General features: G+C 39.9%; 1 protein-coding gene across 1 annotated transcript in view; it reads right to left on the reverse strand.

Annotated features, from left to right (window-relative positions):
• Nucleotides 1-24,710, reverse strand: part of ITGA9 (integrin subunit alpha 9) — a 227,065-nt gene that overhangs the window by 90,346 nt on the left and 112,009 nt on the right. Inside the window, exons 16-17 of the mRNA XM_042806477.1 lie at nt 23,067-23,222; nt 10,045-10,121 (exon numbers count right to left, since the gene is read on the reverse strand). Of these exons, the coding sequence (XP_042662411.1) occupies nt 10,045-10,121; nt 23,067-23,222 (233 nt within the window). The remainder of the gene's footprint in view (nt 1-10,044; nt 10,122-23,066; nt 23,223-24,710) is intronic.

The raw sequence follows: 24,710 nt of genomic DNA on the forward strand, positions 1-24,710 counted from the left end.
AAAGAGCTGCCTCGGTTTTCACAGTGTTTACTCCAGGGAGCAGCTTTTGATTTGAATGGAGCTACCCTGGTTTATGAAACTGTCACATGAAAGCAAGATGAGGCACAACATCTACAGAATCTCTAATCTAATCTTTCACCCTTGCAGACACATATACAAACCAACATCTTCTATAACCACAAGCAGCATCCATGAAATCAATGGTACTGTGCCCCTGGAACAAAGTTATCCCTGCATGTGTGTGTAAGACAGCATGCTAAGGTTGGAACACAAACAAAAACTAGTTGCTAGTGGCAGAAAGAAATGCAAAAGATAAATAGTACCAGGCCTGACATGAAAGAAAGAAAAAAAAACCTTCTATTTTCACTGTTTGTTAAAATCCTTGAAGAGCTCTGTTAAAATACGTGATTGTTGACCATAGATCTAGCCCTGAAATTTGAGGATGAAACAGTAGTGCTTTCTAACACACTGTTTCTAGGAATTAGATCATTAACAAAGTCATCATGCAAACCATGTATTCACCATAGAAATTACACCTTCAGAAATAGATCTCGTATTAGATAGCTTGCCTCATTCCTGGGATGCTGGGGTGCGATATGTAATTTAAAAAGCATACTCAGCAGAGCAACGATGAGGGAGAAAAAGACCAGTGCCCTACCCAGCAATTGCTTTCAGAGGTCAATAAAAGGCAGTTAATAGAGATTAAATGTTAGAAACAGTACAGATTTGTTACTTCAGGAAATTTTTTGCAGTTGCAGGTGTTACATGTCAGAAGAAACTTATGTCTAAATGTCAAACATGATAAGCGACATATACCCATACCAGCACATTTCCTCTATAGCTCATGCAAAACCAGCAAGACTATTTACCTGGTAATCTGTGAAGAACCTCAGCCTTATCAGATTTTGTAATTGCAGGACATACTACCGAAAGTTCATGTAGCTGCATCACAAAAGAGTATGTGTATATGTATGTATAGATACATACACATGCATATATGCATCAGCCAAGATGTAGTCTGCACACAGAAAACAATGGTGCATCTGCTTCTCATTGTGGTCTGTACAGTATCAAGAACTTCCACCTCTGGAGGCAGCTGATGTATGACAGCACTGCCTGAGGTTAAGCTTTTGTTTTGTTAGCTTTATACTTCGGTTGCCAGAGCAAGGAATAATATGGTGACTTGAACTATCTTAGGTCCATAAAACACTGATGTTGAGTTGCCCACAAGGAGGGCCAGGCTATACATTACCTCAGCAATGAATTCGAATTATATAAAAGAACATATCTTTAGGCTCTAATTTAAAAAACAAACAGCAAATTCCTACTCTAGTAGATACAGTCAAGTGACTCTTACGAAACAAAACCAGTATTTAAGAAGCGACAAGACTGGCTTGTACAGTATCCCTGACTGATCATCAGTGGCCTGTTATTAGAAAACAGAGATTGGGAATCTGTATTCCTGTATGAGATGTGGACTACTGAGGTTTGTTACCACTCATCACTTGATGGCTCTATTACCATCCATATGGGTTCAATCACCATACGTTCAAAAGGAGCAGGACTGCCCACTTCTATCAAACTGGACTTATTTATTTATTTTGGGAGAGATTTATGAAGCTCTGAGCGCAACTAACCAGATGGAAACTAAGAAACCATTCCTTCATCCCCATTCACTCTCAACAAGGGAAAACATTCACTTGTTCCTGAGATGATGCTCCCGCTGCAACTTGTACTACATCCTGATTAATTGTTGGCTCTGCTGGGCAGCCCTTTCAGGAAACTGCAAATCCGATCCTGGATGAGCTACAACAAAGTTTTCCATGTGCCTCACATACACAGCACTCAATACAGTAACAACTGTCTGTAGGTAATAGATAAATAAAAGTAAATATAAATTAGAAATCAGAATTCTGCTTCCTGGATTCACCAAAAAGACTACATTTCAAACAGAGTTACAAGTGTACTAATATACAAGAAATGGTATAAGCATTTTGTTTCACTGCAGTCTGTACAATGCAGCAAATTACTCTGAAATAACATTAAACTACACTATAACTTATGAAATCACTTAAATCACAGTGTGAAACTTGGTATGACTTTTTGAGAAAGCAGAAAGCAGTCTAGTCACATTTATTTTCCCAATGTTTTGCCATTCTTTTCTCACTGGAAATAACTATTTTGGTAGTTTAAAAGGTTGCGAGCTAGGACAGCCCCAGGGTATGGCCAAGTAACCAGTGGGCAGCACGTGATTGCAGTGGGATCAGTCACGTCTCTGTATTTGTATCCTGGGAGCTGGGAATAGCCATGTTGGCACACTCAGCTTTATACACACAAGGTCTTGACTGAAAACTCAAGACCACTTTCCCAGCACCAGAAATGTTGAACAATAGCATTTGCTATTTTTTGTTGTTGTTGTTGTTTTTTGTAAAGCAGAAAAATTAGCTCCATCTGAGCAGCTCGGCTATTCAGGGTAGTCTGTCTAGGGTAAACAGAACGTTGAAAATATTTTTGAAAGAAGTGTTTGTTCAATGAAAGATAAAATAAGTGAAAACAAATTCTTCATCTGCTATGAATGAAGAGGAAGGGAAAACCAGATATTATCAGAGCATGTAATTAAGCTCCAAATGAAAGGATATTGGTTTTCCTCATTACGACTGTTTTGTTAAGATGCACTTCAGGGGCATAAAACCACAACGGGTATGCCATGAAACGTGAGGCCTCTCTGGAAACAAGTCCCTGTTGTGTGATCAAAGAAAGATAAGTGCTGAGGCGTGAACCTGGTCAAATTTATGAAACAGCTTTGCTTCCCACATTAAACCACAGGCTTGCAGCTTTTCTCCATTGCTTTGCAAAAGCCTATGATCAGTGAAAACCTTTATTCATTTTCTTTATAAAACCCTACTGTATTCATGAGATACACTCTAAAAGTTTTGAACTTTCTGATCAAAAATTTTGTTATTGCTCCTTCCTTCAGAAGACACTGACTTTCTGCACTGTTACTTCACTAAACTATGTTCTGTGCCATTACATCTGGTGCTGGTGAAAAGCAAATTGGACAAAGCTGTCAGAACACGTTTTTATTGACGATTTCTGGATTCCTTCAGCCCAGGTTCTGCAATCATTTGACGAGTCAATATGAAACTGCTGAGGTTCATTTGCAAATCCAGGTGCCTAATGTCTGATGATGCGCCCAGTGAACCAGGGGGAATCCCTCCCCCAGTTTGAATAGGTCCATGAGCATATTCATCCTTGCATCTATACACAACATTTGCAAAACAACCAGTTTTGCAGTTGCATAGCTAGTCACCTATGTGAAATTATTTATTCTTCACTAACACAAATAGTATGTTTATAAATTTCAGAGTTGTAAACTCAAGGGCTGGGCAAGGCCACATGGTGGTGGTGCATACTCTCCCTTGTCTTTTCAGTGAGGCCTGGGTTAGGTACTTCGAGTTTACATCCCAAAATATCATATCAAATCATTTACCTGCCTATCAAATACAGAGCCATGCATAAGAAAAAAGAGATCACAGAAACAAAAGGAGTGTTAGCAGAAAAATCGTTAATCCTTTAGCAAGTCACAGAAATAATTTATTGGGAAAAAAAAACAAACCAAAACAAAACAAAAAGCAAACCCAAAAAACCCACAAAATAAAACACCTTCTGTGGAGCTGACCAGAAGACACTGGAAAAAACTTTTTATTCATAAACTGACATTTCATTAAAATGGAAACATTTCAAACTCAATGAAATTTCTGACAGACTCAGGTTTTGTCCATTCTCTGGCTAATTTCAGAGAGATCAACAGAAGCAGAAACGGCCCAAGTCACAAACTTGACCTTTCAACAGGAAAAGGGCATTTCTCAAAAATCCCATTTCACAAGAGAACTTTTGAAAGCATTGACTCCAACTCAAGAAAACCCACAATTTGAAAAACCTTGACAATATCTGCAAAATGCACCTGTCACCCCTTTGGCTTTCTATGACTTTTGCTTCCAATTTCTCATTTCCAAAACAAACCATTTGCAGCACTATATATACGAACCCCAGTCTGTAGGGAAAGAACATAAACTTTGAGTCTAACAAATAATGGCTATTAAGGATGCTCTAAACCAACATATAAAAGCAAGCTGCTTATTCCAAACAGCCAAACATACACTCAGCAGCACTCCAATGGGCGAGTAATTCTGTTTCTAATGATGGATGAAGAGTAACCTCATGTCACATAAATGTATGGAGGACAGACTTCCACCTGGAACCTTTTCAGGAATAGCAATATTTATTACAGCATTTTCTGCTGCTATAGTATTTATTATATCAGTATTTATTACAGCATTTTCTATCCAAGGGGGCTCATAGTCCTGTGCTTACAACCTGATTTACATACCATGTGCACAGCTTGTGTTGGAACGCAGCAGCTACATGACATGCTGCAACACCATCTTTCTTCTTGTACTGTTTGTTTTCGGTAAAGCTGCTCTATTCATTGAGACCCACGGGCTGTCAGCATATTTACACAGCCATACAGGATTTCCTTCCTCACTGCATCTCACAGGGAAGCCACCACCCATTCTGCTCTGGGCTTTTTAGCTGGTTTGTTTATTATAGCTGGAAGAAGCTCTTTTTTTCCAAGCACCCTCACTGTTACTCAGATATCTTCTCCGTGGTTTTCACTTCATTCCCATTACAGCCTAAACAGTAATTGATAGCTACTTTTGCCTTTGCAGAGTGCCAAATCGGATGGACAGGAATCAGCTCAGGACCTGAAACTGCCTTGGTATGGCAGACGAGATGTGTGTTCCTGTCAACCCTGCTCTTTCAGCACTTTCAGGTTCTTCTTAAAAGACCAGAGCACTTTTCTCCCATATAAAGTACCAGAGGAATGGATTAAGCAGATTTTAAAGGCTAGGGAGGGTCTAATCTTCTACAGAACACCTACTTCAGAGTTTCCCCCAGCACATCTTGAGGAAACAGATGCAGTTCAGCTTCTAAACAAGTAGCTACAGAAAAGCTCAATAAAAATGTGCTATTTGCTACAGAAACCTGATGGAAAAGACATTTGCTGTGCTGAGAAACCAGAGTGAGGCATTGAAGTCAAGCATGATCTATAATAAATATATTTTTAATATTAAACAATATTTGAAAATAATAGCTAACAGAACACTCTTTAACTGCATTTTGCTTTTCAGTACTGTATTATTGGAAAGGAAAACTGGTTTCCTATTGCTGTCCCAAAGCTATAGCTGTAAAAATAAAGTTTATTACAAAATATTCTATTCCTATTTCTCTTATGGTTTCAGGTTGTGTCATTAAAGTTACCCATATGTAATGCATAAATACCTTCTTTACACTAAGATATATTTAAGTCTCTTCCTTTAGAAATCCCACACACGTTCCCCCTACTCCCACCCTGCCCAACCCCAACACAGGGCATTACTGAATGGGTAGGGCCAGATTTTGCTATCTCTTATAACAGCTGCAAGATTTGACACTGGAGTCTCCTTGAAGGGCAGGTGATGAGTAGTCTCTCTGCTCTGTGCTGCCAACACATCACGTTTATGCTTTAAGAAAAAACGGATTTGAAACCAGACATGACTGGAAAGATGAAACACCTCTATTCTCCTTCAGTTTCTCCCAACACTGCCTTCACTAAGTCCCCAGCACGCTCCAAGGCTCCTTTTTCCTTATTCTTAAGTTGCCATCTGTAGTTTTAGGCTAACAACACTCATACTCCTACAAGTAAGTCCAGGCCAACCACTAAAAAGATCATTTGCACCAATACCAGCACACACCACTGTAGCTGTTCTCACATGCTGTCTCGTAACGTCTGTCATAGAAAGTTAAATCCCCACAGTTTGCTTTGTCAGGTTCAGCCTTCAATATTACTGTCACCTCTCGTGATGCTGCATGTTCCTGCTGTTAGAGGTGGCATCAGTGAGAGGAGAGGAGTCCCACAGGCAGGTTTCCACCTGGAAGACACCCACAACCATCCTAGGTAGGTGTTTCCATGTTGGTGAAGAGCTGGTTTTGGTTGATGCAATTTTGCTCAGGTTACAGAGAGGATTTACCTTGAGACGAGTCAGAAAACTGCAGAAGAGTTGGCTGGAACAGATTTCTAGAGGTCATGCAATCCATCCTCCTCCTCCTTGAGACAGAACTATTGCCAGCAACAGATGAGGTCAGCAGGGACCTTATCTAGCCAAGTCCTGAAACCCAGGATGGCAGAGCACACCCTCTCTGCACACCTCATTTCCATGCAGCATGAACTGCCTGTGCAAGAAGATTTTTCCAAATCCCTGGTCTGAACCTGCCCAGTCACAGTCCCCAAGTCTTGCCCGTCTTGCCATCTGCCACAAGTAGGAAGAGTTTGGCTCCTTCGTCCCACAATCCCTTCAGGAAGTTGGGATGGGTTTACATGCAAACTAATGCTAATGAAGGTGGATGAGCCTTAAGGAGATTCATCTGTTAACTGAGAAAAGACCTTTTTCTTTCCAAAATAATTGCATTCTACCTCTTCTTTATTCCAGTAAAGCATGTTACACTGGTCTCCAGCCCAAGTCTCCAAGGACATCTTTCACTGTAACAGTATTCAAAAAAACACAATATGGGAATCACCACCACAGCCCACCCTCTCCCTCCCAAATCTTTGCAAAAGCTTCCAGGTAGAGTTAGAAGGCTTTAAGGTTTTTTACCATGGCCTACTTTCAAGCAGTCCTACCCTACCTTCTTCTCCAGCTTCACAGTGGAGGGTTTCAGCTTGCCCAGCAGTGCTATTTCCACATGCAGCAGCACCTTGATAACAGGAAATAACGAGGCAAACCCACTCACATTTGGTCAGAACAGCAGTGAAGTTTCTAACTGACACATGCAGATTTGCTCGATTTAAGCACTTGGGATAAATGACCATCTATTAGGCCGTTACCTAGACTGACCGTTAACATCCTGGGATGTCTATGTGTAATTTATCGAAGTGTGGTGCTCCCAGTTTGAGGGCACTTGAGTGTTTTAGAAGAGAAAGAGGATCCCAGGAAAAGCAAGATCAGAGCAGACCTGGTTAGCTCTTGCCAGCACAGGAGGGTTTTCCTATTAATCATTTATTTGGTATGTGGGTTTGGCATCTTCAAAGCTGGGTGCAAGCTTTTAACAATAGTGATTGAAACGCATCCCAGGTGAACCCTAAATCGGAGTAGCTTGTGCAGTTCCTGAGCTCATGAGTGACCTCAGCAAGCAATTCTCCTGATGATAATGTAATCTGAGCTAACTTCCTATGCACACATATGCTCTAACCAGCACACATTTGAAAGCATATTATATATAGCAATGGACAAAACTATACCTTACAATATATAGCTCTATGCACAGTTTTTGGTTCCAACATGCTACAAATCCATTAAAAGTGTGTAAGAACAGCCAGATCAAGTCGGTCCATCTAGCAGAGAGCCCTGTATCCAACCATGTCTAGAAACAAGAGGCCCACAGAAGAAAAAGGCAAGTGCAGAATGTTGTTTTGCTGATACATTTCTGCAGCTTCCAGCATTCGTATTTGCCATTTCTCTCCTATGTAAGCTATTAGCATTTACAACATCCCCAAAAATCCACAGATTAAACACACGCTTCATGAAAACACACTTCCTTGTTTGTTCTTTTAATTTATCTGAATAGTTTAGTATGATTATCAAACTATCACCTTGCTATTCATTTTTAGTAGATTATTTCCCTGATCATCTACAAATATGCAGGATACCATTGGCCCCAGCAGAAGCACTTGTGGAGTTTTTTCCACCAGGAAAACTATTTACTTCTCTCTGTTGACTACCTTTTCATTAGGTAGTAATTCTCAGGCACCATTCCTCTCAGACCTGGGCAACTTGCTTTCTTTGTGTACCTTTGGTGAGACATCTTAATAAAAGTCTTTTGCAAGCTAAGGTAGATGATCTTAACCGAGTCACCCTATCCACATGCCCCAGGCCATCTTCAAAGAGTTGCAGCAGATCTGAAAGAAGGCACTTACCGCTGCCTTCCCATAAACATCCTGTTTATTTTAATCCAGTGTATCTGTGTGTCATTAATTGCATTCTTTCCAGTAATAAGACCACCAAATTTAGTCAGACATGATTATTTAGACAAACGCATTGCCATAACCTTGCTAACAATGAAGTCAATTGTTTAGTGCAGATAGTAATAAATGAGTCACCTTTTTTGCTCTTTCTACAAAAAAAAAAAAAAAAAGCTTGTACACAGGCTTAACATAAACAGGAATAATGTGGATGAAAATGCTGATAGGATTCTTTAGCACAGAACACACAGGGCTGAAAAAATTACCATATTCTTCAAGACAGGCACTTCTATAAAATCAGAATCTATATCATGTTTTTGTAGTTTTACATGCAATAATTAAAAAAATACATCTGTTTTCTTTAGAGATACCCATTGTGTTATGTTTCTTAACTGAAGGTTACGCAGCCCTTTAGCTAAAGAAAACCCATTCTGTGCAGGCTTGATGGATTTGACGACATCTTGTTTATTTCAAACAGGAGTTGTGTCACTGGATAAAGAAGATTTGAGAGCATTTGTTCCAACAATTTTCTATACAAACTTAGAAACTGTATTTGAATATCCTAAGCTTTTTTGGCAGTTGTGGCTTTTAAATTGCCAAGATAACATAAATACCAGCCACAAAAATAAACAGTCTAATGCTCCAATCGCGAATACAGCTCCTTCTGCTGTGATTACTGGACACTGACTGACAAGTCTTAAGACTTGTTCTTTGCTTTGTATTGATTATTCCTCAACTGCAGGACAAAACCCCTCACTAGCTTCTCTAGTCTGCACAGACATGTCTTCAGCTCTCAACGGATTTTGCTCACCATGAAGATTGAGCAAAAGGTCAAAACTCCCGACTAATCGCAGTCAAAGCTCGGACTCTGCAACCTGAGACCTAACCCTTCTCTCAACAAATCCCCTGAAACATTCCTGTGAACTTCAGTCGTGTCTGCAGAAGTCCATAACTTCTCAGACTTGATTCTGGTTCAGTTTTGTCTCCAAGTACGGTTACAGCATACTATAGACTTATATAAAATGTGTGCATATCTCCTGAATATTACCTCTTTCACCTCCCCCCACTCCTTTTTTTTTTCTCTCCCTTAAAGCAGGGGAGTCTCTTCCCCTCTCTTTCCTGACTTGAAAGCAAAGCATTTCACAGAAAGCATCTCCATCAAACAGCAAAACCTCTGGCACACAATTAAATAACTCACATCAGCACTTCCATCTCTAAAAATGTGCTAAAAATGTTGAAAAAAAGGAAACAGAAATGGTGTGTAAAGTTCACCTTTAGCCTGATTTATGCCAAGACCGAGTAACTGCATCCTGGCAAAACAATAGGCATTTTTCTAGAATCACCAGTCACAAGGGACAGAACATAAACTTCACCTCTGGTCTGTTTGATGTGGTTTATTATCCCAGAAGAAAGTGAAATTAGACATCCCTCCCCAAGTTACTAACAAGAAGAATCTGACAAAGGAGAGCAGTATTTCAGGAGAGTTAGCAAAACTACAAGTTCTGAAACAGAAGAAGGTAATTTGAAGAAGATAATTTGCCACGTTGTGAGGGATTTTTTTAACCTTCCATGTGACATTTTTTCTAAGCAAAACTGCTTTTCTGCAGGCAGTTTTACTCCTACAGTGTCATAAAAAGTATTTTAACATCTTTGAAAAATTACATGGTTCACACTGGTACTTGATTTGGGCATGCAAATTTCTCTGCCTCTCTCTGGTATGGTATCTTTTTTTTCCAGTTTTGTCTGTTGTGATTGGGAAGGTGAAGGTGTCTTGCTCTGTATATGCACAGAGCCCACCACCACACGAGTTCAGATTCTTTGTACATCTCAAGACCTTTCTGCACTAAAGATGTTATCACTGTCGTCATCCTTCCATCATATAGATGTCTGTTTGTATTTTGATTTTTCAATCCCATCTTCCACACAATGAATGGCATACTAGTGTGTAAGAAAGAAAAAACACAAACCCAAGTTCACCTACTCACCTAGACAGCAATAATTTACCCTGAAGTTTCAAATCAGCAGCACAGTCATCAGATTGACAGTTCCTCTCAAAAACAGTCTGTGAAAAACAGAGAAAATAACTGTTACAGCATGAAGAAAGTAAGATCAAAATTCAAAGAAGGAACATGATTGGATGAAATAAAAAAAAAAAAAAACCACCAAAATCTGTGATACAGGAATATATGGTGTGAGTGTTAAGGAAACTCAAGGGCAGGCAAATCTCATCTTTATCAAAACTGTTTTTATTCTCTTCTAACTGAACAAGCAGTTTCACCAAAACCAGACTCATTCAGAGGTTTTCCTCAATCCATTCACACTTCTCACCTGACAAGAATTACTGCTCACACAGTATTTCTGGCACTCTTTTCTCTTCCAAACGCATGTGCGTGAAAATGAAACAGGAATTAAACTATTTATGAAACTATTTTCAGTCCTGAGAACTGCAAGTAAGTAAATCATGCAAACATATTCAGTAGCCTATATTATAAATAAGGAACTAATTTTTTTTTTTTTTTTTTTTTAGATTTTACATATGGTAGGAAACATTTCTGCCATGCTGCAAGCAACAGAAAATTACAAAGACTGTTACATACCAGTGATATGCTCAAATAATATAACCATTGTCAATCTTGTGAACTCTGGTAAAGACTATCATCTAGGAAGTTTAACAGATTGATAAAGCTAGGAAGTGTGAAAGGATGACATGCCACTAGACATGGGCACGTTACTTAAGCAGCAAAAAGAAGGGGAATATATGAGAAGTCTATGACGCTATGCAAATCTCTACAATAGATTGCCACGGTTCTAAATAAGGCAGCCTGCTGTTAAGAGCAGATACCAATACCTTTCTGAACATATTATTAGACTTTTCAGGCTGGAGGATTCATTCTTTCAGAGTTGTAATGCTTTTCAGCTTACCAAATATTCAAAGGACAAATACACAAAATGAGGATTGCCAACACTGTTCAGCTAGGAAACTTGACAATCCACTGACCTCTTCCCTTAATACAGACGTTCCTTTCTACAGACTTGGCTTCATGACTTTTATTACCAAAGTAAATATATTTCAATCCTAAGTGCAAAGACAGAGCAAATCTGTGCAGGACACATGTAATGGTCAGATAGGGTTGGAGAGACTCAGAGGGTTGAAAAAAAAAACCAAAACCATACAGAGTTGATAGATTTTTTTAAGAGTTCTGCCCAACCGTATCAGGACTGGAGAAGGACTCTGAATCTTACACCCAGAGGGCATAGAGAATTCAGTCCTTATCTCTCCAGGAGGATTCTTGGCTAAGAAGTCATCTTGGTCTCCTTTTTCTATATTGTCAGAGCTCTCCAAAAAGGAGTGGACCTTTATGAAGTTAACTGGTGTTGCACTAGCGGATATCAAACTATGCTGTAGCTTGCACTGAGTTGCAAAAAGAAGAAAGATGGGAGGTGGGCAGTGCATCTGGGGCTATTTAGTTTGTCCTTTCCCTTCCCACCCTTTGCGTTCTCCGAATCTCAGGAATGGAAATTGTTGAGGATTTAAACACAAAGGAAGAATTTACCCTTCCTCCTTAATAAAGACTACCACACCAAAGAACATGAATATCCCTGAGATGGGAACCAGCACAAGGTATCCCTCTCAAAACATGGCATGTTTCAGAGGTATAGTCTCAAAAGTCCTCAGAATTAATCCTCAACCACCATAGTAGCTATATATAGGAAAGACCATTTGACCTTCAGAGGAGAAAGAAAAATAAACTGTATAAATATTCTTGCCTGACAGTTTCCCTATTTGCATTGCAGAGATCTTGGCAAAGCAAACAGAGCGATCAAAGATATGACCTGCACATTTCAAAGAATAAAGTACTGTTAGTACATTTAAGTAACTACCTAATAATCCTGGAATTTTGTTACTAGATCTATAGTTGCAGTTCTTCAGAAAGAATGAACAAATACCTCATTTTCTAAAACTACTGAGCACATATTTCTTCCAACATATCATATACTAGACAGCAAGCTACTTTGAAATACATTGGGAGTATTTCATTACATCATAGAAACCCAAGGTCCTACACAGCACTGGGAAGGGAGAAAGAAATAATGACAATGAGTCCCCAGATCCGTAACTGTGTAAGAGTGAACCTTTTACTTCTGTGGAGCATCTTTAACCCATTCAAGTGTGAGGGGAGAAAGGATTTCCAGTCCAGCCAGCTGCTAGGACCTATCAATACAGCCACAGCTGGTTCAGCAGTGCACTTCCATTGCAGGCTAACGACATCCGTGGATTATTTTGCTATTTTCTGCTACTTCCCTGATCTGGATAGATGTTCCCATGACTCTACTCCACCTCCCCTTTTGGGTGCTTGCTGAGGCCTCAACTCTGTAGCTTCTCACAGTCAATCTACTTAACTTTCTCTGTTATCTTAAGCCTCCCCTTCCCCAGTCTGTTGATGTTCTGCCTTTCCAGTTGACTAATTCCTGCCTGTTCAAATCCCTCCTAAAGAATTAAGGAGTAAACACACTTTAAGTCATCATAACATTTGTGAACACTGCTTATATATTCTGTTACTGTGCCCTTACTTGGTCTACTTGGGCTGTGATTTCTTTGGGCCAGAAACTGTACCTAACTCAATACTGCATGTTAGAGCAGTCCATTCCTGGGATAAGCACAGGACCTTCTATAATGTAATCACTATTTTTAACTCTAAGCAATCTTTAAAGTGGTTTCAGCTTTACAATACCAGTTTTAGGGATTTATAGAGTCCTTTACATAACAGAAGTCTTTAACAAGTTAACCAATGGTCTGTATGTATTATATAGAACTGGAGAAAGTGAAATAGGACAAAACAAATCAATTGCATCGTGGAAACACTTCCTAAGTTTTGCAGTTACTGTTACCCAAAGTGAAGACAAGCAATTCTGAACAGTGGTTTTACTGAAACCCTATTGATTCTTACTGGATTCCACTTATATTGTACAAAGTACCTCACAACTTTGAATAGGTATATTGGAGATGGTCAGGAAACTTCTTTATGTAAGAAAAATTGCAAGGAGAATGAGGGGCGGTGAAGGGGCAAAACATTGTCCTGAATGAGAAACGCAGCTGCATCTCTTCTTTCAAGGCCACCACACTTCTGTCTGGCATTTCCAGGAGAGAAATAGATGTTTGGGTGCCCAGGGGCAGGGACAGGATAACCTCAATGTTTCTAGGACATATCTTTACTGTACAAACATAAAGCTAATGTAAAGTGCATGTACAGCAAGGCTGTTGAACTTCCTGAAATCACCAGATTTGCTACAGCACTCTCCCCTGCTGCACAGAACCCAGCAGGTATGGGGAACTGCTCCATAGCGGCTCCCACCAAGTCACCAAACTTCCCAGGCAAACATGGTTTTCTCAAATTGTGGCGTGGCAACCTCTCTAGGTAGAAAAAATGATGCTTCTTGGGAGGTCAAGGAACGTGGCAGATACATCCTGAAAAGTTAGTGGAGACGGATGTTTGCCATGTCCTCCAGAAGGTAAGTCAAAAAGCCTACATTAAGATATACTCATTATAAAAAGTGAATACACACACCTGTACACAATTAAACGTACAGTAAGGAGAGCCAGGTGATAAGGGAGGGGCTATGTCTAGACAGGCATTGAGATCAGGGTCTCAAAGCAAGTACCTTTGTGTCCACTCTGCCTCTTAAAGAGAGGTAGTGGATTAAATTCCAGATTTTCTGGTAAAGGTCAGGAGTCCTCTGTCTGCAGAATGAATCCCTAGTTCTGGCATCCTAAGCACAAAGCTGCTGGGTATTGGGTGTGAAAATATTCTCCTTTTCCTTCCTGTTGATGGTGAACTGCTAAGGAATGCTGCTAGGAGGTGTAGAAGAAGCAAGAAGGAGCCTGGCTTCAGCTTAGTGGTCAGAGCTCTCTGCTCAGAAGGTGGTGATCTGGGATTTCAAACCTGGCTTGATAAATTGCTTCACTTTCTTTCAATGCTATGTTTCTGGGAGTAGGGAAGAAAACAGGAAACAGAAAAGCGAAAAAACCTGTGTTTATGGCACTTCTGCCCACAGAAAATACTGGAAATCATCCAATAAACAAAGACTAAAAAAAAAGTATTTAAAGACATTCAACCTCCCAAAATTCAGGGAAGCATATGGAAATTTCAGGTTGTAGCCAAAATGTGCAGTCAAGACTCTGAGAGGTTGCCAGTACTGTGTTCCAGTAAGAGTTGTGCCTATCCTTCAACAGAAAAGGGGAAGTGACAGCTGAAGGACAGTGCTTGAATAGAAGCGGGTGAAACGGGATTCTCAAAAGAACCTTTGAAAACATGTCGGTTTATGGTCTGGATAAGAGAATAGCGATTCATTCTGGATCAGGCCTTAACTACTTCCTCACACATCAGACTACAAAAGGTTCAGATAGCACCTCTTAAAAGGTGGCAGAGCTGGCCTTTGGTAACTGAGTATCCATGCTTTTAACTTCATAAACTGTGCCACATACTACACCAGGATAATTTAGGCTATACAAAATAATCTGGGTTAAGAATACAGTATTCCAATTTCTACACTAATTTCTTGTAAATTGTCACCATACGCTATGGTATGTGCAAGGATGACTTAGCAATTAGATCATGACAGTAATGCAAAAGTAATTCTATTTAAAGGATGACAGATAAGGGGGCTTGTTAGATTACTAATTCTTTACTTTTTAGATCTTGATGCTATATAGCTATTACCATGTTATCAGGTGAAGCTGGGTTCCTGGGTCCTTCTTTAGGGACCAGGATACATGATCCAACTTTCAAAAGTACTGAGCTGTAAGCAAATCTCACTGCCTTTTCTAGGAACTATTACTCGTTTTATAGCTTTATAAATCAATCACTTGGATATTAACGTGCCTAAATATAGACACTGAGCCTGATTTTAGACCTTTATTTATTTTGTCTTTAAATTTTCAAGTTACCTGCAAGTTAAAGCTATTACCTACAGATCTATTGACCACAGAAAAAAAAAAAACAAACTAGTGACAGACTCTCTCCAGACATCCAATGCTTCACTATACTACTCATGGAAATGGTCCATTCACACAGCCTGCTGAGCCAAGTGCAAAATGGCTGATTTAAATTCCCACTAGAAAAGCAATTAATATTGTGAAAACTTTCCAGGATTCATCAGATGTGCTGGCTAAAATGAGAACGCATGATTTCCACCATGTCCCTCCTGAGTGGCGGAGCGAACGCATGACGAAGGCTGGAACACCAGGGGAACGATAAGTGTTCAGTAGAATCCTACCACGAAACTGAAGAGCCATGCCGGTACTGCATGGTGCAGGGGACCACGGTTAGCTAGCAAGCTCCCTCAGCTCCATGTAGACCTCATCAGAGCAGGTCTTCATGCAAAGAAAACAGATGCTCATTTATAGTGCATTAGAGTAAGAAAAGAGAAACTGGCCAGTAATAATTATTTTAATACACTAGTAAGGCTGCAACCATGTCAGTCAAACTGCTGCAGCTGGGGAAGGCTAGAGGGGGATTCCTCCACTTTCTTGAGAGGAAGACTCTGGGCCTGTGGCTCATGACTAGCACACTGCCACTTTTCAAGCCATCTAAGGCCAAATGTGACCATTTCTCCCCTACTTCAGCTGCACCCTGCTTTCAGTAACTGTTAGAAACTGGGCTGGAGCACCAAGCTAAAAAGGAGAGAGGACACGCAAATGTAAGATGAACAGGAACTCCCAAATGAAATCAGCTGTTTAGAAAAGATCAGGCATGAAACCTGTTAGCTATTGACAGCAAGCATAAATTAATAAACATATGTATTTGTTACTCCTCACAGCAGTGAGTGGATTTAACAATGTAATCTTTTGTCCTCATATTCTCCTGGGGTGAGGAATTACAATTGGTGGCAATAGAAATACGCCCCCAGCCTTTCAAAGCTTTATTACATTTTCAGTCTGACTCACTCATTTTTCAGGCTGAGGCAATTTTTTCTTTTTTAAATCATTAACAGTTCAAATCATCCAAATAGTGTTCTCATTTTACAATACTTCAGACCTTATAAATTCATAGAACAATAGATGGGAAAGACCTATTGGGTTAATTGTCCCATCTCCCCATACCATTATAGAATGGATTTCTGCAGCACATTTCTCAATATATTTTCCTGACTTGTCTTAAATGGTCTTCCATTTATTTTGGATGACTACATAATAATTCAATTATATCATCTCAGGAGGGTTCTTTAATGATATTTGAGAATATTTTCTATTCTAAACCTCCTTCTTTCTACTACTAAAAGTAGAACCATGAAAAATGAATCTTTTTCACTCAGGATGCTTTCATACTTAAACATTTTAACAGAAGAATCAAAACCTTCATTACTCATCACAGAATTCTGTAATTAAAAATATAAAAGCATAGTAACAATGACAAATGAAAAACAGATCTGGCAGCTGTTTTGTCAGCTGGAAATGCAAAAAAAAGTATACAAATCATCAGATATGCAATTTATGTCTACCTTTAGCTCCTTTAGACTGTCAAAGATATGTGAAAGTCCTCTTCCATAATACACCTGCACTTCAGAGGGTTTGTATTTATGAATGCTACTCTGAACTGACAAAGATTTTGTGGCACTGAGGCACTCTGAAATAAATGAACTAATACTATCATATTATCTCCTCTCAAGACGTCAGGCATTCCAGTTATGCTCTACTGATCCTTCATATAACTACAGAAAAGATATGAACAGAGTTAATGGAGCCTGGCTTCCAGAAGTCTGTCACCTGTCTCTGTGGCTTTTTTAAAAGTATTACAACTTTCTTTTATAGCTCCACACGTAAGCAGGAACTCCCCCTTTCTTGCAATTACAACTCTCCATCCACAGAGCAGTTTGGAAATGAAATGCATGCTGTTACGCTCAACTGCAGAAATTATCCAGCAGGATTTTAAATTAGGGTTCAGCTTGCAAATGCTTACATGATCATCTCTTTTTTCTTTACTTATTTATTTGAAGAACATGTAAACTAAATCCAGTAATTCACATCCCACCACCTAAGACAGGATCACCCCGTAAGTCTGGCCCTCCCCTAGCACATATGCCAAGATATTAAGGTCTAGATATCTGTGTGTTTGTGTGTATATGAGCGTATGATAATGGCTACTGTTCTTTAGGAAGCCTGTAAAATCTAAACCCAGGGATTAAACCATGTCTTACACATTCTGTTATGTTGTTATTCCTCTACTGTTAAACAGGAATACGAACAAGTTGGATAATTACCGTCCAAGCCTGTCATTGCTTAAGAACAAGGATATAGAAACATGCATACCAGAGGCACTGATTTCCACTCATTCTTACTTCAGCAAGTTTGCTAATTATAAACATTTCAGAGGTACGACACATCTGGACACCTGCTGTTCTTGTTCAGTTCTGAATCTCTTCCAGACTCACAAATCTTTCCTCTTTATTGCCATTCAACAACAAAACAAAACAAAAAAAAAGCAGTCAAATGTAATACTCAGCCTAATCCAGTACATGCTCAGGGTGGGTCCTTTCCCAGTTTCCTGGCACAAACAGCACCCAGTCCCTGCCAGTTCAGTACCGACTCTGACCAAATTTGTCTAGAGCAAAAGACAGACGCCACCGAAGGGATGGCAGAGAGAGGTGTGGAAATCATCACTTTCAGCAACCCCACTCCGCCCAAAGGGAAAAGAATGGCAATTAAGCAGGAAGGGTGGCACACGGTGGATCTCTGCAAGAATAAATGCAGAAGGTAACTTGGGAGCTTGCCCTGGCCAAGGAGGAATGAGTTTAGTGGCAAGACTTTTCATCTGCAACATGGCAACTAGGCTGACTCCTGAAGCCTTCCAAAGACTTCCTGTGTGCCTAGGTATAAGTCAATTAATCTTCAAACTTTCCACCTGTCCATCTACTGACAGGTATGCTAAGGGACTGAGGCTTCAGTTATACCAGTAAATTAAACTGTCCTGGCCTCCAAGACAGGAGCACCCTAACTCCTGACCCACACCTGAGAATGGTTTGCAGTAGTTGTCATAGGCTAAAACCATGCCAAGAACCATTCCAGCAGCTCACCAGGATAAAGATGTCACTCTAATGCCTAGAAATGCCCTGGGCACGGCTCAGTTTGCTGGCAGAGACATGACCTGACTCAAGCAGGCACACAGGGATCTCTGCTCTGGGGAAGGCACCACTGACAAACCTGGACCATGATGTGTGGACACTACATTTCAGCCTGTCCACATCTGTCATTGCTTTGTCCTCGGTATGAGACTGGGGGTGGGTGTGCATGATTTAAAATAGAGAATGGCATTATTTGTGCATGAAACCAAAAATCACTAAAGGTGTACATAATTCAGCTCCATAAATATCCCCCTATACTTTCTCATACCTGCCAACTTAAGCTATTTTACATGAAAATACTTATCCAGCTTTTCAAACACAAATATTTCCAAAAAATGGTCCTCTGCTTTAAAAAGGTGAAGTTCATGCCAGAGACGTGCAGTCTCAGTCACCTGGAGGTGCAGCACTGTACCCAAATTCTCACTGCAAGTCACTGGCACAGCTGGGAACAGAACGTCCTAACCATTTTCTGTCTCATAACTTACAAGCAGTTTTATGGCAGATCATTCACGAAGTCCTGAAGACACTGACGCAATTAAATCTACTGAGAATATTTTCCTATAAGAAAATGGTATCTCCATCCACATAACAGCAGGTGATTTTATTACAGTATTTAGAAGACGCAGAATTCTAGCATACCACATTTTGAACTCTAAGATGCATTACTGAATACTACTAGGAACAAACCCCCACTGTATTTGGCAGGAGATCTTTCTCCTTCTTGGTTGACATGTATTTATACAGTGAGTATACAAAAATAAATGTTATAGTACAAACCACTTACAATGAACTAAGCCAAACCAAGTTCTAAATACACACTAATTTCCCTGAAGTAAGAAGACTTATTAGTTTTTTCCAGTGGATGGAGGTAGCAACTGGATTTGGGAGGCAACAAAGAAGCTAATGGAAAGTTATCCTCAGGGTGGGAAGTTTTAAAGTTCGTAATGCGCACTCAAAATATAGAACCTTTTTTTCCCCCACCCAGTCTTGACCCACCAGAGATTTTCTGTTTGAGCAAAACTGAGCTGGCTAGCCACTTACAGCTTGGAAAGCTGTAATAATCTCCACACAACCAGTCTCCACCCAACAATTGTACAAGTTGCTGAGGCATCTATCAATAGACACTTACATATAACCCTTAAGCATTTGCTTTTGCTACCACAAAAAATTACACCAAGCTACCACAACCATCATTTCTGGTAAGCATAAAGAAGAATGAAGAAAATAATTAAGTCTATGAGAAATCAACTGTTACTGTATCCTGGACGAAACAGTCCCTCAGGCTAGTTTAATGACATTATTACTTCATTTTGAAGTACCAGAGCCTCTTTGCTTACAAAAAATGCTCAATACATGAAGTCCAAAAATTGCATGCTTTCTCATTAGAAAATTTCAGTTGATTCTTTTCTTTGAATCAATCAGATGTTCACATTATTTATCATATTTTGATTGTTTCAAGCACAGTGCATTTAGGAATAGAAGCAGGCTCCTTCACTGAACAGTTAAGGTTTGGTTTTGATTTGTTTTCTTTTTAAATACAAGCATTTTGCACTGCCTTACCGTAAAAGCTGCATTCTTTTAAAATAAAGGTGACCAACAAATAAAGATATTTGGAATGACATCCCACATTGATGCACTCCTTTACTACAAAATCTCTGTTTTGGTCAAAGTGATTGGTACAAGACCAGACTGTTCTCTCACATACAGTATAATACTGATTTAAAGGATGAAGAGCCAACAAAATCCTTTGTTGTGATTATGTCATGAGGGAGACGTCACTTCTGGTGGTGGGCATCCATGAATACTATTTCCAAGCTGACTCCTTAATGCATTAGAGCAAAGCAGCACTAAGAACTTCATATGCTCAACGTAATCTTCAATTCTCATGTCAAGATGCCTCTTGATGGCTTTCTCACCTACTTGCTTGTGAGCCATAGGGCTGTACACACTTTCCTTGGGAAGTCAGATATACATGCAGGGAACATTTGGTTCATGAAAAACAAAGTGAAACCCACTGAAAGTGATCACATCAGCTTTAACATCACTTTAGTTTAAATAAAATCATACCTAGTTGACTATAAAGCCCACACGTTTGCAAGATGAGTGGCTTTTCAGGTAGGTCTAGCAGATCTGCAATAGGATCTTGAAGGACAGAAGTCTCCACTTTTCCTGCCCAGTCATGGCTCCCCCTCAATTTCTTCAGCTATTCACTACTTCCAACTGCTTCTCCTGAATTCATTCAGAAAAAACAGACACCTGGGCTTTTTAGAAGAGTGTCAACCTCTTACCAGTATCTTAATGGTGCCTTGAAGCAACAGACGCAGGATTTCTCATTTAAAAATGCTGCATCTTACTGGATCAAGAGGATCTAGGGCTTTTGAAAACCACACACAACTAGCTCTATTTAAAGACTTCAATACTAGCACCAACACTAAGCTTGTCCACCTGCCCTCACCCATGCTGTATCTTCTGAAAACAGAGCCCACTAAATCTGTCTTGAATTAGACTTTCAAATGTAAGGTCCCTCCAATATCATTAGATTATTTGAAAATGTAAATCCTTTATTATATAAACTTTGGTTCCTACTATCCCTCTTGGCCTTTTAAAACAACTTCTACTTGTGACATAACAAGAATCCTGAAAGAGAACACTATGCCCTGATTTTCCCATGAAATCAGTTTTTGAGGAGCCTGCCACCATGCCTCGAGGCTACTCCATCAGGGCTTTGTCACCATGACTGCCACACTAACTCTGAAGCTCTCCCCACTTCCTTAGCTGAAAGCACACTCGCAGGCACACCCCATGTCAAAATCCTTTTCTTCCTAAGCTAAGCGAACAACATCTGGAAAGCAAATGGAAAGGGATTGTTAAACAAGCTCCCTCTCATCCAAATTACACAAGAAAACAAGTCAGGAAAATTCCCAACATATTTTTGTTTCTGCTCTATAATCTCAGCATTTAGGTATTTTAATATTGATCCAAGACTATGCCTGCAGGGCAAGATGTGACCTTTTGAGTTTAAACTCAGTGGTAAAGCATCCAAGCAGTTTTGTTCATGTAACACTTAGGTTTTCAGCACACCGCTTAAGTTCCAAAGTTCTCCGAAAATTCCCATCATATCATTGCAACAATACAACATTCAGATACGTAACAGCCACACAATCCCTCTTCATAAAAATAAGTAATTCTTAAGACGCATCCTTCATTCATACATTTACAAAACTAAAGCATACTTGAATAAATACTCATGTGTCTAAGAACAAGGATTGTAGTTAAATAGAGTTCAAATCACTTGGGTATATAACAAAGCAAATCTCTTTAAGCCTTTTAGTTACTTTTTTTTTGTTTGTTCTGTTTAGTAGTATTGAGGGACCTGCAATTTTAACACAGTAACATATCTTTATGAGCAACATCAGAAAGTAATGTTATGGATGATGATGATGCAAGTACCACTTAATAGACATGAACTTCCCAGGGTTAAAAACCAGATCTAACAATTCACTGCTAAAAGCCTCAGACTCCAGACAGAATTTTCACAGCTTTTAAAAAAAGAAAAAAAAAAAAAAAAAAAAAAGTAAAGTTTCCTGTTCACAAGCAATGCCAAGTCATAACTCGGTAAGCATGCTTTGGAAAATAAACTTGACTGGCTGCAAACCTGAGCAACTCAATATAAACTTTTAAATTGGCTCTGCTTTGAGCGAAGAACTGGATCTACAAAGGTCTATTCCAGCCTAAATTATCCTGCAATTCTGACACACAAGAAGTTTTACAAGCCACAGATGATGTTTGATTTCCCTGTGGAGCCTTGAGCTTCATGGTTGGATGCTCCGGTGCCGCATGGTGGGAAGTTGAATAGCCCTGCAGGCTCCCTCCTCAGCAGACTCTCCTGCACCTACAAGGACCGCGCTCAAACCGGAGTCTTTCAAAAGGTCACAACAGGGTCTATCTCCTCGACATGACTGTCTGCTTTGTGAACCCTGAAGGTGTTTAATACCTTCATAAGCATTGCCTTGATCACTCCTGTCAAAACCTGACAAAACTGGTCAGCATATTCTGAAGATACTAGTGAGGTCAAGACAAAAACAAGAGAGGTGGGATAAACATGTGCACTTCAATTCCTTAGGGAACAATTTGGGAAAAACAGGAAAAAAAAAATCGAATTAAAAAAAAAGTATCTCTATTCTCTAAATGAGAACTGTTTTATAATTAAGGGAATTCTCTTGCTCTCACCAAAATTAAAGACAAAAGTGTTTTCTGCACTGCAGTGGAGCAAAATAGGATCCTAGTAAGTCATGGCTGCACCTACTCTTCACTTTCTCTGCAACAAAACCATCCTATTTTACCACAGCATGTCCTGCAGTGACAGCAGGAGTGGCTTTCCCTTGCCACATGACTGGACATGAGGACCCCTCAAGGAAAGAGAGCAGTTGGGGCAGGCAAATTTTCCTTTATTCTGCCCACTGTTCTGCCCTCACCCAGAGGGGCAAGTTCCCGGGACCCTTCCTCCCGGAGCCAGCCCTGTCCCTCCAGCACTAACGAAGGCTCAACCCGGACAGAAGGGCATGGCCAAGCCTTTCACAAGAACCTCCTACAGAAAGGGAAGAACCGTAAGGAGCAGGACCTTCCTCTTCCTTTCCCTTCTTATTCTGTCTCCTTCCCAGCATAAACACCCCAAAACAAGAAAGTGACCTCACCTTGTGCTGCCCAACCTTGTCAGCACAAGTCTTTACTACATCATGGAGGAGCACTGATGTCAGCAATAGGAGGGATTATACAAAAATGCTACTGTGTGCAAATGACCCAGAGCCCCTCAATCCCCTTTTATGTCCACTTCTGCTGTCAGTTCAGCCACAGGCCTTCTAGGGAAATAACATAGTCCAAATCTGACCTGATTCCTTTGTGCTATCTTTTGTCCTTTCTTCCAGCGGAGAATGGGCTTGAGAGCAGGCAGTTCCTTGTCCTCTTTTCCTCTTTCTATCACATGTTCTCCAAGGCTGTATGCAGCTTCAAAAACAATTGGAGAGATGACATCTTTGACTCTTTTCTGTAAAAGAAAACAGGTCTCTCACCTATGCATATAGGCAAGCAGATTTTTATATGTAACAGTTATACATACAATTAAAGCAGATTTTTATATTCAACGCTACAGACAAAAAGCAGGCTTCTCTACTTCCTTTATTCTTCTCCATGCTAAACAGGAATAAGCACGTTATATCGAAACAAAAAGTCAACAAAAAAATAAGTTCTTCTTTTGGGACCTACTTGTGGTTCCACGGAAGCAGTGGCACATTTGGCACACCTATATATCAAGTGTTTTTCAGTAAAACCAAGACATCATCTTAAAAAATAAAATAAATTAGGAAGTGTTTCCATTAGTCCTGCACATATTGGAAGCAAAGAGCAAATCATCTTTATCTCTAGGGTTTCTAAATCCTACACTTTGACTGAGGTCACCTCCAGTGTGCTCCACTCATTAAAAGAAGAGAAAATTCAATCTTGCCATGTTGTTTTGTAATATCAATGAATGAGTGTGTGATAAATAATAGAAGAATTTTGCTTTCGCTAAAAGTAATTAAACAATTACTTTTATTGAATTAGGCTGAAGCTATTATTAGTACAATGATACAAATTTTAAGAAAAGTAAAATAATTTACTAGTGGGAAAAGAGAAGAGAGGGGGGAATTGATCAGAGGAAACACCAACCCAACAGCGCCCCCCTTTTCCTTTGGAATGCTCACCAGATGGTCCATATCACAGGATGGTAACTTCCTTTGCAATGGAATGGGAAAGAACAGGACGGGCCATCTCTGGTATCTCCTGTTCTTGAGATAAGAGAGGAACTGAACCACTGAGCCATAAAGACAAAGGAGCTGCAAATTGGCCCAGACTTGAAGGACAAGGTGTACGCGACCACAGGACTGAGTTTGCGCAGAAATAAGGGTCAACGAGCGAACACAGTGAAGAAGACTACGAGCCTTCATCTGCAGGACCCCTGCCCACTGACCACCAGGGAGCACTGCGCAAGCGCGACGGGAGGAATTTGGGTTGGGGGGATATGTTAATGATTTCTCGGAACTAATTGTAATATTCCCTCCCTATCCTTAGAAGTAGTGATGCATATGTATTAGAGTAGATGAATATGTAACCATTTATACAATAAAAGGGAGCCCCTTTTGGCTCCAGGGCGCGCCATTGCGTCCAGCGCTGTATTCTTTGCTCCACTGACTTTGTCCCCAATAAAACTTTTTTTATATATACGTGGGCTTGTTTCTCACAAGTGGATGGGTAAAGATACCAGTGTGGCTATAGAACAAAATTACAGACATGCAGGGGCAAGAAAAGCCATCTTCCAGCATGGTTCTGAAAGCAAAACTCACAGCTCCCCCCACCCGCAGCACAGTAACACTTTCAGTATGTAAAGTAAGAAAGCTTTTCAGTTTCTTCATTTCCTATATTCTAGGCTTCATACCAGATGTATTAAATGGTGCCACATTATTCATCTGATGGGACAAAAGGATTGCCTTTTCTTGTT

Source organism: Tyto alba, unplaced genomic scaffold (genome assembly GCF_018691265.1).
Source record: "Tyto alba isolate M040663 unplaced genomic scaffold, T.alba_DEE_v4.0 Super-Scaffold_46, whole genome shotgun sequence".
Taxonomy (NCBI): domain Eukaryota; kingdom Metazoa; phylum Chordata; class Aves; order Strigiformes; family Tytonidae; genus Tyto; species Tyto alba.